Source organism: Octopus sinensis, linkage group LG10, assembly GCF_006345805.1.
Source record: "Octopus sinensis linkage group LG10, ASM634580v1, whole genome shotgun sequence".
NCBI classification, from domain to species: Eukaryota; Metazoa; Mollusca; class Cephalopoda; order Octopoda; family Octopodidae; genus Octopus; species Octopus sinensis.
Window position 1 is genome coordinate 16,850,764 of NC_043006.1, and position 15,533 is coordinate 16,866,296.

Consider the following 15,533-nt stretch of genomic DNA (forward strand, 5'->3'; position numbering starts at 1 on the left):
GGAAACAATTGATAAACTGCTTACATCTGCACCATCAACTCTGATAACTGCATACCCCGGCCGGTACTTGTAATAAGGATGGTCTTTTATGTCATAGACACTCACTTCACTTTTTAGCGATATTTCTTCAGGTCTGGCAAAGAAAACGAAAATAATTGTAAAGCAATACATGAAAACAAAATCAAGTTTTAAAATTTCACATAAATAAGCATATCTATTTCCATATAAACACTCCACACCCATTCAATGTCGCTAAAGAAAGATTTCTAATGCTGTCTCTGAAGAATACAAAACTTCAAAGAAGGAAGAAACGGTTAAATGGTGGTTGTAACATCTATGACAATCTCTAAGGAATTTCATATCATGCAAATGATACGAAATACCATAATTGGAAATGAAAACTCTGTTGTTGACTTGAATTGGAAACTGAAAAACACTTCAATAAATTATTTTCAACAAAAAAAAAATCAATGGAAGAGACCCTAATTCTGTTTTTCTGTTGGATTCAGTCATAGGACTATGGCCAAGCTAGAATACCCTTATCGCTTTGAATGTATTAGCCAATCCCAGTGGTTTATCTGGTTACCGACCTCATGAAAGACACACACACAAAAGGCAAGTCGTCCTTGCCTAAAAGGAGATAACATGGTCTAACCCAAATACAAGATTTTTCTTTTTGTGATTACTGCACCAATTTTGTTTACCCACACACACACAACACAACTGACAGGCTTCCAGTTCCATTGTACCAAATTTTACTTAAGGTTTTGTTTGGTTAACTTGAAGTAGATGAACAGTGAAACTGAACCCAGATTCAGGCAGTTGCAAAGCCAGCTTCTCATCCACACAGACATACTTGTCTATATAACAACAGTTGGATACACTAAACACAAACTTAACAAAAACAAAGACAAATAAGAACACAAAACAGTTTGGAAAGGTTTTTAAATGTCAGCCCAAGGGACTCAAACCGATATGAAGGTCAATTTAATAAAAAAAGAAGAAATAAAGGTGGAGGCATGGCTGTGTGGCAAGAAGCTTGCTTCCCAACCACATGGTTCCAGATCCAGTCCTATTGCATGACACCTTGAGCAAGTGTTTTCTACTAAAGCTTCAAGCTAACCAAAGCCTTGTGAGTGGATTTGGTGGACAAACTGAAAGAAGCTCCTCATTGAGCCAAATATGTCAACACCAACATCAAAATCAAATGGAAATTGTAGTCAAGATATCCATGCCGGTGGCACGTAAAAAGCATCATCCGAATGTGGCTGATTCCAGCGCCGCCTGACTGGCATCCGTGTTGGTGACACGTGTAAAGCACCAACCGATCGTGCTGTCTGCTGGCCTCCTCTGGCCTGTGCCGGTGGCACGTAAAAAGCACCCACTACACTCACGGAGTGGTTGGCATCAGGAAGGGCATCCAGCTGTAGAAACATTGGCAGATCAGACTGGAGCCTGGCGCAGCCGCCAGGTTTCCCAGACCCCAGTCAAACTGTCCAACCCATGCTAGCATGGAAAACGGACATTAACGATGATGATGATATATATATAGATATATGTGTGTGTGTGTATATACGTGTATATGTATATATATGTATAGATATGTGTGTGTGGGTGTGCGTATATGTATATCTGTGTGTTTTGTGTCTGTGTTTCCCCCTCCATCACCACTATTGGTGTGTTTACATCCCCATAACTGAGCAGTTGAGCCAAAGGAACAGATAGAATAAGTAGTAGGCTCAAGAAATAAGTCCTGAGGTTGATTTGTTTAATTAAAACCCTTCAAGGTAGTGAGTGCTCCAGCATGGCTGCAATCAAATAACTGAAACAAGTGAAAGAATAAATAAAATCAGCTCTCACGTTTTTGAGCATAAAACATTTTTAAAATATTTATAGCAGTTGTTAACACTAGGCCATTGAACAAAAGTTAATAAGGGTATTTAATTGATTTGCTTCTCAAAACTAACCTATTAGATTTCCCAGCGTCATAAACTTTCATCCATTTTACCAAACAGGTCCTTTCGGCATGATTGCAACTATAAACCACCCCATAGATATTACTGGTAGCAGAATCTGAAAAAAAAGTCACAAACCACATAAAAAATTTGGTTCCTAACATATGAAGTAGGAGCTTCATATTCAATAGTTAACTGTAAACATTAAGTCTGGTTCTGGCAAATATAAAATGTGGACAAAACCTTATTTTCGATAAGTCATGAATTAAAGAATTTAACCAGCAATAAATTTCTTTCTTCACAAATTCAAATATTAGACGAATCACTTCACTGAAGACATTGAATAAAGTTGCTGAAATAATTATCAAAAAATACGTTAAGCCAAAAAACTTTTTTGAGAGAGAAAGAGAGAAAGAAAAAGAGAGCAAGAGAACGAAAGCTTACCCTTTGCATCCAAAACGTAATCTCCAGGAAAAAATTCTAATTCATCTAAATGGTGAATAGGAAATAATTCTGGAGATGGTATCCCTAATTCTATTGAACCATCCTATAGAAAAACAATTTAGAACACTTTACTAAAAAAAATTTTTTGGTGTGTTTTTTGTTCATGATTACAAAAAAACAAAACAAAAAAAAAACAATTGATCATTAATTGCTGTCAACATATTTTAGTAACAATAGTAAAACAGTAGAAAATTCAAGCTTATATTATTATTATTACTGTTTAACCCTTTAGTGTTCAGATTATTCTATCAAACATAATGCCTATTGATTCCCATTGATTTGAATTAATCATGCATTATCTCATATCTTCAAGATCTTGATGGTGTAATTACTTAATGTAGAATAACATTATAGGGTAGGTGTGAGAGCCTGGATCTGGTCAGTTTGAACATAAAACAGATTAGCTATTTTGGCCGGATATGGCCGGTTTAAATACTAAAGTAACTTTAGTTACTATATTTCTATTGAAATGTAGTGTCTTTGTTTCAGTATTAATCTGGTATTTGGAACATAAATTAACACGGAATTTTGAGGGAAGGTTTTAACTTAAATCACTTTAAATCCAAGATCATATCTTTGAATCAGAGGCAGCCTAAGGTATGTTGGTATCACAAAGGTGAAACAAATTAAGGATTCTGGTGAGTTCCATTTCTGTGTTGCTAACATCACTTCTCATACATGAAGTAGCAACAGTCTATGCAGAAAAGTTGAAAAAGCTAATTCCAAAGCCTAGTAAAATATTTATTGAGCAGCTACAGGTAATAGTTATTCCTTTAACTTTTAACCCTTTTGATACCAACCCACCTGAGACTTCTCTTGGATCTATGATACAACTTTCTTGTTTCAAAGTGATCTAAATTTAAACCATCAAAATTTCATTGTTATGTATCAAACACTAACTTAAGGACATTTTTCTTTTGCTAAATTCATTATTGAGAGAAATTTTTTTCTTTTACAGTTAAATGTCACTACAAAAGTTTCCACCAAAGCTTAATTCTAATAAAGAACAAAATTACAAGCTTGGAAACTGTAAAAATGTATTTTTGTTAATATTAGTCAAAAACAGCTGACCCATATCACAGTAAATTGAATAGTAAATTGGAATACAACAACAACATAACATAACATATCTCCAAATAAAATTTCCATCATGAAATTAGAAACAAAATATTAAGTCAAATGAACTAACAAAAAAAAAAAAAAGACAATTCCAAAGGGAAATTTAGTAGCTGAAACATGTTTAAAAAATTTTTGTATTCAGAAAATACATCAGGAGTTTCTATTGTTATTGGTTTCAGAGCATCATCAGAAACTTCACCATTTTTCAATGTTGGCATTTAAGCTAGCTCTTTATTTTGCAGATAACTACCACCCAACACATGCACTTCTGCCTGTCTCAGAGGTATTAAAAAAGATTATGGCTTCTACTCTTTTCTTCTGAATAAGCAAGATGCAGACAGGGTTGTATAGTTATGAAGCTTTTTCCAAAGCCATGTGGTTTCAGGTTCAGGCTAACGGTGCAGTATTTTGGGGGAAGTGTCTTCTACTATAAATAAAGCCTTGTGAGTGAATTTGATAGACAAGAGTCACTGTCATGCAAGCAAAGCTGTGGAACTGAACCCAAAACCTTCTGGTTGGGAACCAAACTTCAATCATTTTGGAGGAAAAAAATAATATACATAAACAGGTGCAGGTGTGGTAAGAAGCTTCCTTCTTAACCACATGGTTCCAGGTTCACTCCCACTGCACCTTGGGCAAGTGTCTTCTACTCTAGCCTCGGGCCAACCAAAGCCTTGTGAGTGGATGTGGTAGATAGAAACTGAAAGAAACCTGTTTTATGTGTGTATGTGAGTATATACAGAGTGCGGTGAATAAACTGTCATCTAAATTATGCAAAAATGAAAATAACACTGAAATCTCATTTTAACAGGTATATTTACCAAAATTACATAAAAATATCTTGAAATAACTCAAGAGTAAATTTATTCAATAAAATCCCTATTGGCTTCAACCATGGTCTCTAGACAACATCAGAATCTCCTGCAACTCTTCTGGATGGTCTCCTTATTTAAGTTGGTCAATGCTGCCAAAATCCTTGCCAGCAGTTCATCGTTGGTGTTACAAGTTTTGCTGGTCTCTCACTCAACTGTGCCCACACATAATAATCAAGGGGGTTGCAGTCTGGGGAGTTAGGTGACCAGATGTTAGGGGGTGATGTGGTCACAGAAATTGTCTGACAGCCATGACTGGGTTCTACTTGTGTGGCATAGCACAGAATCCTGTTGCCAGACATAGGATCTTCCAGCAGCCAACCTCTTGATCCAGGGCAACATTACCACCGCCAGGCACTTGATGTAAGCCTCTGTGTTGAGTCTGAGGTCATGTGGGAAGATGAATGGAAGTATAACATTGCCATTGCTAGTAATCACTCCAAACACCATTATGTTGGCTGGATGTTTGATTTTTATCACTCTTGGTACATGTCCTCAGACTAACACCCAAACACTCTGAAATGTTCGTATTGAAGCTTCTGACACAAATGCCAAGCAGTACAGCTTGTCATTTCCAAATTTCTGGCAGAATGAATTGCATCATGGTGCTGTTTTCCTCACAGACGGTGCCCAACTGACCCTACTATACTGTGTAGTCGACAAAATCAAAAACAAACAATGCTTGAAATTAAAAATATAAAATGGCGACAATTTACCCATCACACCCTGTGTGTGTTTGTGTTTATGCTTGTACCCCCACCATCGCTTGACAACCAATGCTGGTGTGTTTACGTACCTCTAACTTAGTGGTTCGGCAAATGAGACCGATGGAATAAGTACTAGGCTTACAAAGAATAAGTCCTGGGGTTGATTTCTTTGACTAAAAAAACCCTTTAAGGCAGTGCTCCAGCATGGTCACAGTCAAATGACTGAAAAAGTAAAATACATGTGTGTGTGGTGTGTGTGTGTGTATATATATATATATACATACATATATATGTGTAGTACAAAAACAAAACAAAAAAAATTACCTGCCAGACAACATTAACTAGAGAAAAAGTGTAACAGACTTCTACAGGTATTTTTTCCCCAGGTTTCAACTCCCTTTCAGGTAAAATCAATTTCTGACGGGCCTTTCTCCCTCGCACTCTCTTCATAAGACGGGTCTTCAGTGCAGGACCATGCTGAAAAGCTCTCTTCCTGCGTAGCGAAGAACTAGAAGCATTCGATTGTCCAGACGCGGAAGCTTTATCAGATTCCTCCTCGTCCTCTAGTTCCTCGTATTCTTCAAGATTCTCAATTTCATCAATGCTCGTCACACACACATTATCGATGACTTCAGGTACACACTGGTCGTTGGCATCAGGTGTCACTGTTGACTCGTTCTCATGACTTCTATCTTTTACCTTCTTCATATTATTTGGTGTAAAGCCATTGACTAGGCTGTTCTTGCAAGCATCCCCTCCATTTTGTAAGTCGGGGGGGTTATGATATTTTGGTTGGCTCTTTAGTACAACATCACTCTCCGTGATTGTATAGTAACATTTGTCTCCGATTTGAATAGAGCTGTGGTGAAACCAATCTAATTTCTGCATTCTAAAAAAAATTAAAAAAACAAATTTAAATTACATCAAAACATTTTTAATTACTGCAAAGGAACCCAACATTTATTAGAGGGAGATAAAGAAATAACACAAGTTAAATAATGTAAACAGAGCTTGAGCTTTGCCACCACGTGGTTTCAGGTTCAATCTCACAGGGCAACATGTTGGGTGAGTGTCTTCTACAATTCTACAATAGCCCCAGGCTAACCACAGCTTGAGGGAATTAGGTGGATGAAAACTGTATGGAAGCCCGTTGTGGGTGTGTGTGCACTCTACACCATCGCTTGACAACTGTTTGTTTGTTTGCATCCACATAATTCATCAAGGTAGGAACAGGCTTGTTCTCGTAAGGCGGCGAGCTGGCAGAAACGTTAGCACGCCGGGCGAAACGCGTAGCCGTATTTCGTCTGCCGTTATGTTCTGGGTTCAAATTCCGCCAAGGTCGACTTTGCCTTTCATCCTTTCGGGGTCGATAAATTAAGTACCAGTTACGCACTGGGGTCGATCTAATCGACTTAATACCTATATCTGTCCTTGTTTGTCCCCTCTATGTTTAGCCCCTTGTGGGTAATAAAGAAATAGGTTTGTTCTCGTAGAGATGATACAGGCTGTATGTTATCATGGCCTTTAAACCTGGACTAACTTTTACTCAAATGTATTTTGCACATGAGAAAACAATAGCTCACAAATGTTACTGTAGCCACTGTGCCTGTCCCATGCAAATTTCAAACAGTAAATGCATAACTGACTGCTAACCTTCACATTTCCAACTAACTGAACAGCCATTTGTGGTCACACACAATCCTTATTATCTTTTGATCAACACCAAAACTTTTTTTCCCCAAAGTCCTTCAACTCGAAAAAGAATTAAGTCAACAGCGAAGAAAGGATTGACTCTTTAAAACTGTTCTTAAGACTTCATTTTTATTTTATATTACATCAGAAGAACAGTAGCATTATTGGCTTCAAGTTTCCAATAAGCTTAATCACAGTGACAAAGGAGTGAATGTAGCTCAGTGAAGAACAAATATCACAAAGAACTTCATTCAAAGAATACTAGATTTTAAAAATGTCTCTTGGTTATATTTTACATCCAATGCTGGAGAAAAATGGTGTGCATGAATGTGTCAAGGTGCCACACTGGAATTCAACCTGAACAACAAAGTTGTAAAACAAACTTCGGATCTTTTCGGTTTGAACGGCAGTTTTTTCTAGCAGTGTCATATGAAATTGTCACCCATAATTATGAACCTAGTATCGATCTATTGCATTTCAATCTATTTTAGGGTTAGGGTTAGAGTATCATTTTTCTTCACAAATGTAAATAAACCCAATCTTTTTCTTAAACGAGGGACATATTCATACGGCACAGAATGTTGTTTACCTCAATGGAAGTCAGTGATTGGTTGAAATTGCAGAAATTGAAGAAAAAAAACAACAAATATCTTACAAACTATAGAATTTTCTCAATAAAGCCAAGAGAAAAAGATGTTTTATAAACACATTCTACCAGTATACGAAGTTTAAAATTTTTTAGTTACCTAAAAATTATGTTAAAAACTGCCGTTCAAACCAAAAAGATCCCAAACTTCTTATACCACATGGCTATGCTTGGCCCGAAGCAGGCCTTAAACATTGTAATGCAGAAGATACAGCCGCATCAAATAAAGGTCATATCATCATCTTCATTTAATGTTTGTATTCTATACTGGCAGAGGTTGAACAGTTTGGCAGAATTCAAGGAACCAGAAGACTGCACTGAACTCTTTGTAGCAGCTTTGGCACGATTGCTACAGTTGGATGCCCATCCTAATACCAACCACTTTACAGAGTGTACAGGGTACCTTTTTACATAGCGCCAACATTAACAAGGTCACCCAGTAACTCACAAGACAAGACCTTCCCTGACAGAGTAAGGGATGCAGTATTGAGGGAGATGACTTTATGCCAGGTGTTGAGAGGTTAAAGTATGTTAGAGGGACAGGAACAGTGGTCTTGTTGCAGAAGAAATACAAAATACAAGGCTGCTCCAGTAGGAAAGGGAGAAAGGATGGTGGGGATGAGGTGTCAGGGTGTGCCCTCAAAGTACAAGAAGGTGGGTATAAAAGAGAACAGGGACAGAGGGTTGAGGATGACAGAATGTTCGTGAGAATGCTAAAAGAAAGTGACGGACAACAGAGATGAAGCTAGAAGTGAAGAGTAAATAAGGATAGTTGTTTTTGTTTGTTCCTTCTCAAGCCATGCCTGGCTCATAAGGGCCAGTTTCCCAGTTTCCTTGGCGTATAGGTTCCCCACCTGGACGGGACGCCGGTCCGTCACAGGTGAGCTGCAAGATGCAGGAAGAAAGAGTGAGAGAAAGTTGTGGCGAAAGAGTTAGCAGAAGTTCTGCCATTACCTGCTGCCGGAGCCGCGTGGAGCTTAGGTGTTTTCACTCATAAACACACACATCACCCAGTCTGAGATTCGAACCCACGATCCCTTAACCGCGAGTCCGCTGCTCTAACCACTAGGATAGAGGTATAGACAACAGTGAATCTCAGTTAGGGAGAAGGTAAGGAAAATAGGAGTGGGTCAGGTAGGAGCAATCACATAACAGTAAAACAGTAGATAGGTAAAAAATAAGGAGATGATGAGAAGTCTGGAGAGATAGAGAGAGAGAGAGAGAGATGATGTACAGTGACAGAAATGGGGGTCAGAAGCACATAAGGGTAGATATAGTGAATGACTAAATGAAAAGTAAGAACTGATCAAGCAATTAACATGAATAGATTAATTTTAGATTTTTTTTTTTATTATTGCACAGCTCAACTAAATCATCATTTCCTATTTCAGCAAACAATACAAGATTATTACTAATAGTTTAAACAAATCAAATACCTGAAAAATCTGTCTTTAATTTCCAGTTAGTTTTATCTTTATCATAACTTTGGGAACAGAAATTATTTTACAGAAAAAGAGGGGGAAAAATAAAACATTATGATTGATGGACAATTTTTTTGTACTTATAAAAAGTAGCAAAGCATTTTCAAGGTTAAATTCAGATAAGTTAAAAGGAAAAAGAAAAGATTGTTATGGTGAATGTTGTTACCTTTTTATATCGTCTTTCTTAACAATAAATGGTGGTGCTTCAACATTGGAACCATTTTTAAACCCACAACAAGACCAATGCACTTCAACGTCTTTGGTTTTCACCTGAAAATAATAATCTATTTATTGACAATAAACTATGACTATAGATTCATGTTCAAAGTATATATTTCTTTACTGCCCACAAGGGGCTAAACATAGAGGGGACAAACAAGGACAGACAAAGGGATTAAGTTGATTACATCAACCCCAGTGCGTAACTGGTACTTAATTTATCGACCCCGAAAGGATGAAAGGCAAAGTCGACCTTGGCGGAATTTGAACTCAGAACGTAACGACAGACAAAATACCGCTAAGCATTTCGCCCAGCGCGCTGACGCTTCTGTCAGCTCACTGCCTTATATTTCTTTTATTAAAAAAATGACTAAATCAGTTAAAAATACTTCAAAGAGAATATATACTATTTCTACCAGCACTAAATGATTATATATGGCTTCATCATCATTTAGCCCCATGATAATGGTTTTTTTTTTTTAATCAAACAACTAGGTTGCATTCTGCCAGCCTGTACCTTTGAATCACTGGAATATGATCATTGCTATCGGAATCATCCGATTCTGAACTAGGAAAATACTCACTCTCTGAGTCCTCATCCAAACCAGAAGAAACAAATGGTGAGGTGGTGTAGCTTGGTGCAACAACCGTAAATTTGATGAAACAGGACGCAACGATGAAGTTGACAGAGCTGGAGTGGCAGGGACCAGCCTATTGGTTTGTAAACATTTACACGAAACATCTAATTGACCTATCAGTTGGCAGGTGGACTAGTACTAACTCAGGTGGTACATAATTATGTCGACCAATTTAAAGCATGTATATTGCATGTGAAAATTTACGTCAACTGTTTTAAAATGGTTAATGTCAGTCCTCCTTGCTGGCATGGGTTGGGTGGTTTAACAAAATCTAAAGAACTGGAGGACTGCATCAAGCGCCAATGTCTACTTTGGCAGGATTTCTATGGCTAAGATGCTCTTCCTAATACTAAGAGTGTATTGTGCTTTATTCATGACACCAGTACCAGTCCAGTGAGGTCACCAAGTAACTTGCAAGACAAAAGAAAAAGCCCTCTCAACTGAGTGTGGTTATAGTGGAAGGGGAGTTGGCTTTGTGCTAGGTGTCGAGAAGCTAAGTATGATAGAGGACATGTACAGATGTCATGCTACAAGAGAGATACAAGCTACTTCACATTATACAGAAGTATCTCACTACGAGACAAATGTGAGAGATAACTTCCTAAATGTGTCAGGTAAAGAGGGTGATTTGAGTGACTGCAGTCTTAGGCTGACCAGTGTTATTAAGTTAAGCACTTCACTCGATTCATCAGGGCACATGTCTCCCTAACTGGAGAAAAACCCTATCTGGACTCCACCTAGCAACATCTATTCAGTACTGACCTTTGTTTCAGGGGATTTGCCTCACTCACTGCACTTGGTCAGTGGGTTGGCAACAGTACTTCTTAGGCACCCAAACAAGATTTAACTGAATGTAGAGAGCCAGAACAAATAACATAAAGCATCTAGTTCTGACATTCTAACAGTTCCGCCAATCCACCACGCTGGATGAGTACTTCTTTACTTATTCACCCCTGAAAGGATGAAGGGAAAAGCTGACCTCTACCGAATTTTATCTCAGACTACTACTAATCAAGACAAATACGACAAAGTTTTCAATCTGCCATTTTAATGACTCTGCCAACTTAATGTCTCAACAACAATGGTAATTACAACGGAAGTAATAATGTTGCTGTAGCCACAGTGCCTTGTGGTAAAAGATAATGATGACTTCCATGCTGAAAATGCTGATGGATGTTCAGCATCATCATCATTTAATGTCCATTATCCATGCTGCTATGGGTTGGACAGTTTGACAGGAGCTTGTAAGCCAGGGGACTGTGGCAAACTCTACTGTCTGCTTTGGCATGGTTTCTATGGCTGGATGACCTTCCAAACATCAACCATTTTACAGAGTGGAAAGTGGTTGAAATAAGGTAATCCAGCAGTAGAAACTACAATAAAGATTGGCACAGTCCTCTGGCTTACCAACACCTGTGCGAATATGAAAATTTGAATATCCCAGACATGCTAACCTGGACAAAAAACAGAAAAGAAAAAGCCTATCATCATCATCATCATCGTTTAACGTCCGTTCTCCATGCTAGCATGGGTTGGATGGTTCGACCGGGCATCTGGGAAGCCAGAAGGCTGCACCAGGCTCCGGTCTTATCTGGCAATGTTTCTACAGCTGGATGCCCTTCCTAACGCCAACCACTCTGTGAGTGTAGTGGGTGCTTTTTACGTGCCACCTGCACAGGTGCCTAATTGGAAAGAATTGAATTTTAGAAGCTCAAGCATAAAAGTTGATGCAGTCTACAATTTTACTGTCAATAACGAATCAACTGAAGAGTGAAGTGAATAGAAACAATGGCTAAAAACGAAAATTGGTTAATTATTTGATGTAAGAGCTCACCTCTTCCACAATTGCAATAACATTCATACGAGGTTTATTGTGTGCAGTGTTTTTATTGTAAAGATGAGTTGTCTGAATCCACTCAACATCTCGAAGGTCACCCATCACACCGCGAAGCTGTTGCCCAGGATAATAATACCGGTTTACAAATTCTGTATGCTGAGAGAAAGAAAGAGAAATGTAATGAAGATGATTAAGCAGCAGGATTAAGGCAAAAAAAAAAAAAACATCTAAAATTGTTCTAGTGCTTAACCCTTTCATTACTGTATTTATTTTGAGATGTTCTGTGTTTCTTTCAATTACTTTAAATACAACAAAGAATTTAGTAAAATAACTTAGTTATCATTCAGCTAGTGTTAGAAACATAACTTGTGACTAAGGTTTGGTGGAAGATTTTAATTCAAAACTTATGAAAACAAGACATTTGTACTCAGAGCCGGTTTCAGCCAGGTTGGTAACGAAAGGGTTAAAATAAATGAAATTTCTCATGATGCACCAATTAAATCTAACCTCCCTCAACCAAACTAACAAAAAATCTTCTAAGTAGTCACCCAATCCAACTGAAATAGCAGCGAAATCTCACTCAAATAGTGCTACCATCTGAAATAAAAAAACAAAAGTAAAGACACACTGGTTAATGCAGTCCACAATAGACTGTCTGAAGGAGAGGTCAAAAATTATCCCTTCTATTGTAGGCACAAGGTCTGAGATTTTAGGAGACTGGCTAGTTGATTACATCAACCCCCAGTGCACAATTGGTGATTATTTCAGAGCCCTAAAATGATAAAAGACAAAGTCAACCCTGACAGAATTTGAACTCTGTACATAAAGATGGATGAAATGCCACTAAGCATTTTGTCCACCATGCTAATGATTCTGCCAGCTCACCACCTTGGAGAATACAAAAATAATGACAACCAAGTGTTGTAGCTGGACAATGATAGCTAAAATACTTGATTTTGGGTCTAGTTCATTAGAGCTTACCTGGAAGGGATCAAACGACAACTTCCTTTAAATAAAACAGCTATCAAAGTGTCATACTTAACATTTATAGATCAAATGAAAGGCCTGATGCTGTGGCTTGTGTTAAGTATGATACATAGATGGCTATTTTAATTGAAAGCTCTTTCAATTGCATTCACTGACTTTTTATGCAGCCTGGGCAGCTATTCACTATATCAGTAAAAGTATTATTCACAGTTTCCTATAAAATGGAGGTGAAAAATTTCATTTATGCATATCGCTGCAAATACATATTATTGACATAGCCTAAAAAGGCTGAAATGTATCTAACATTCACATAAATCACTGCTGGGATGATTTCGTTTTTGTCTTGCTCAAATATATATTGTGTTTATAACAGCTCATGTCTATGATGAGATTTTATCTCAGACATAAACTACAGCACCATGCCTTTCAACAGTGTCTGTAAAGTACAATACACAGATGGTCATTTCAATTCAATACCATTTCAATTGTGTACACTAAGTTGTCCTTTTATCATACATTCTATGCAAGAGTCCAACCCAAATCATCAGTAAACTTAGAGTTACCTTTTTTCTTCTTCTAAGCTTCATTTTAAAACATTTTCTTTTCTTTTATGGTTTTTCATCCATTTTAACCCCTACCCCACCCCTAACTATATGGGTGGGAAGATATATTTTTTGGGGTGATTAGTTCGCTTTACACCTTAATATTTTTCCTACTGCTAGGCAGTCAATCATGAAGAAGTGGAACCTATTTTTCCTCAAAGTCAAGTAAATTGGAGCTAAGAGAGTTAAGTATCTTACTTCAGAGCACAACCCAATGAAAGTAATCAAATCTAAGTCATGTGACAATGCGCCCAGCACCTTAATGAAGCCCCACAGCCATGGTTAACGACAATAACTGCTACCTAGATACTATAGTAATGATTTATCTTGACTGAGTGACTGCTCTTCTTTTACTGGTAATTAGTTGATTATTTTGATTAATCTTCAACCAATTGAATACTATTTTAATTCAAGCAAAAGTTGAAGCCAATTTGTGATAAAATAAATGCCAAGCCTTATATGCAACATTTTTTTTTTTTGACCTCGGTCAGACACTGACTATGGGTTTGCACCTAGAGAGTTACCCTCTGAGGCACAAGTCTGGGCAAGGTTGTTTTATGGAAGACCAGCAGTCGCCCATGCATACCGGTCTCCCCTCTCCACGTCACTGATGTTGTCCAAGGGAAAGGCAAGGGCCGATACAGCTTGGCACCTGTGACGTCGCAACTCATTTCTACAGCTGAGTGAACTGGAGCAACGTGAAATAAAGTGTCTTGCTCAAGAACATAACACGCAGCCCGGTTCGGGATTTGAGCTCACAACCTCACGATCATAAGCTCGACACTAACCACTGAGCCACGCGCCTTCACATAAATGCAACATTTATGAAGGATTGTTTCAACCACACATTGTTTAAAGACAATAAAGACCAACCTTTCCTCTCTTTTCATTGAGGTCTTCAAAGCTAAAGATGTCAACATCTTGAATTTCACATCTAAAAGACAACACATTTTCTTTTTAAAACAGTCACAGGCAGATGAAATAATATTATAAAGTGGAACAAACATTGAAATAGGTTACAATTATATTAAAATTAGATTAGAAATAATAACTCAGGAGTTCAACAAAATTAACAACATGTATAACTAACTATTGATACTAACATTGTGATCAGTAACCATGGGAAATGTGGAGCCAGGAAAAACAAAGATGCTGGCAGTGACCTTGGAAAATGGAATCATGCCAAATGTCAATTTTACAGCTGTTCGGAATAATTCAACTTTATGACCTTTATTACTTCACCAAGTAGAGAAAAACAGGCAGTTAATATTAATGACAAGGAAACTACAATTGATAGGATCAAAGTAACTGGTTTCTTGAAGCAATAATAAAAATTTAAACATTAAAAGTAACTGAAATTAGATATTCAGGTCTCCCCAGCATACTGTGCTAACAGAACTAACATTTACCATGCTAGTACCGTACATGACAGTTTCCACATTTATTGGACAAACCCAAACAAACGATTAAACACACAAACAGAAGCTGAGATGTAGGTAAACAGATGCTTGGTAATGACTGACAATTGTCGTACAACAGAGCATTATTCTCCTCTATTAGTGCAGGCATGGCTGTGTGGTTCAAAAGTTTGTTTCACAACCACATGGTTCTAGGTTCAGTTCTATTGGACAGCAAGTCTCTTCTACCCAAAAACCAGGGCCAGCTAATGCATTGTGAGAAGATTTGGTAGGTGGAATCTCTGAAGACGGTAGCCATCTGCTTTTGTGTTTAGATGCAAGTGTGGCTGTGTGGTTAAGAGGTTTACTTCCCAACCATATGGTTTCAGGTTCAGTCTCATTGCATATCACTTTGGGCAAGTGTCTTCTACTATAGACCCAGGCCAACCAAAGGCTTAAGAGTCGATTTGGTCCATGGAAACTGAAAGGAGCCTGTCATGTATGTTTGTGTTCCCTTGTCATGATATCATGTGATACTTGTAAATGAGTGTCACTGTCATACAAGCAAGATTGTTCACTTCCAACCTCCATGTATAAAGGTCTAGCTATGAGGAAATATTATATTGCTTGGAAACAGATGAGAGATGGCAACATGAAGGACATCTCGCCATATAAGACCTGCTGCAATAAAACTTTGTCTAACCTATGCAAACATGGAAAATCATCATCATCATCCAGTGTTTTAGATCCAGGTTTTGTGCCTGTTAACGGGGGTAGCCAGATCTACCTCAATGCCTTAGCAACTGAGACAGGCAGGTGCAGCCCACCCCAACCTTTGCGTTGGCTGGTGTCCATTCTCCCTTGCTGTCATGAGGCT

At 37.9% G+C, this 15,533-nt stretch overlaps 1 protein-coding gene across 1 annotated transcript in view; it reads right to left on the reverse strand.

The window, feature by feature from the left end:
• Positions 1–15,533, reverse strand: part of LOC115216425 ((E3-independent) E2 ubiquitin-conjugating enzyme UBE2O) — a 134,821-nt gene that overhangs the window by 23,855 nt on the left and 95,433 nt on the right. The window contains exons 7-13 of the mRNA XM_029785753.2: positions 14,133–14,193; positions 11,668–11,826; positions 9,143–9,246; positions 5,482–6,046; positions 2,400–2,502; positions 1,968–2,073; positions 25–133 (exon numbers count right to left, since the gene is read on the reverse strand). Of these exons, the coding sequence (XP_029641613.1) occupies positions 25–133; positions 1,968–2,073; positions 2,400–2,502; positions 5,482–6,046; positions 9,143–9,246; positions 11,668–11,826; positions 14,133–14,193 (1,207 nt within the window). The remainder of the gene's footprint in view (positions 1–24; positions 134–1,967; positions 2,074–2,399; positions 2,503–5,481; positions 6,047–9,142; positions 9,247–11,667; positions 11,827–14,132; positions 14,194–15,533) is intronic.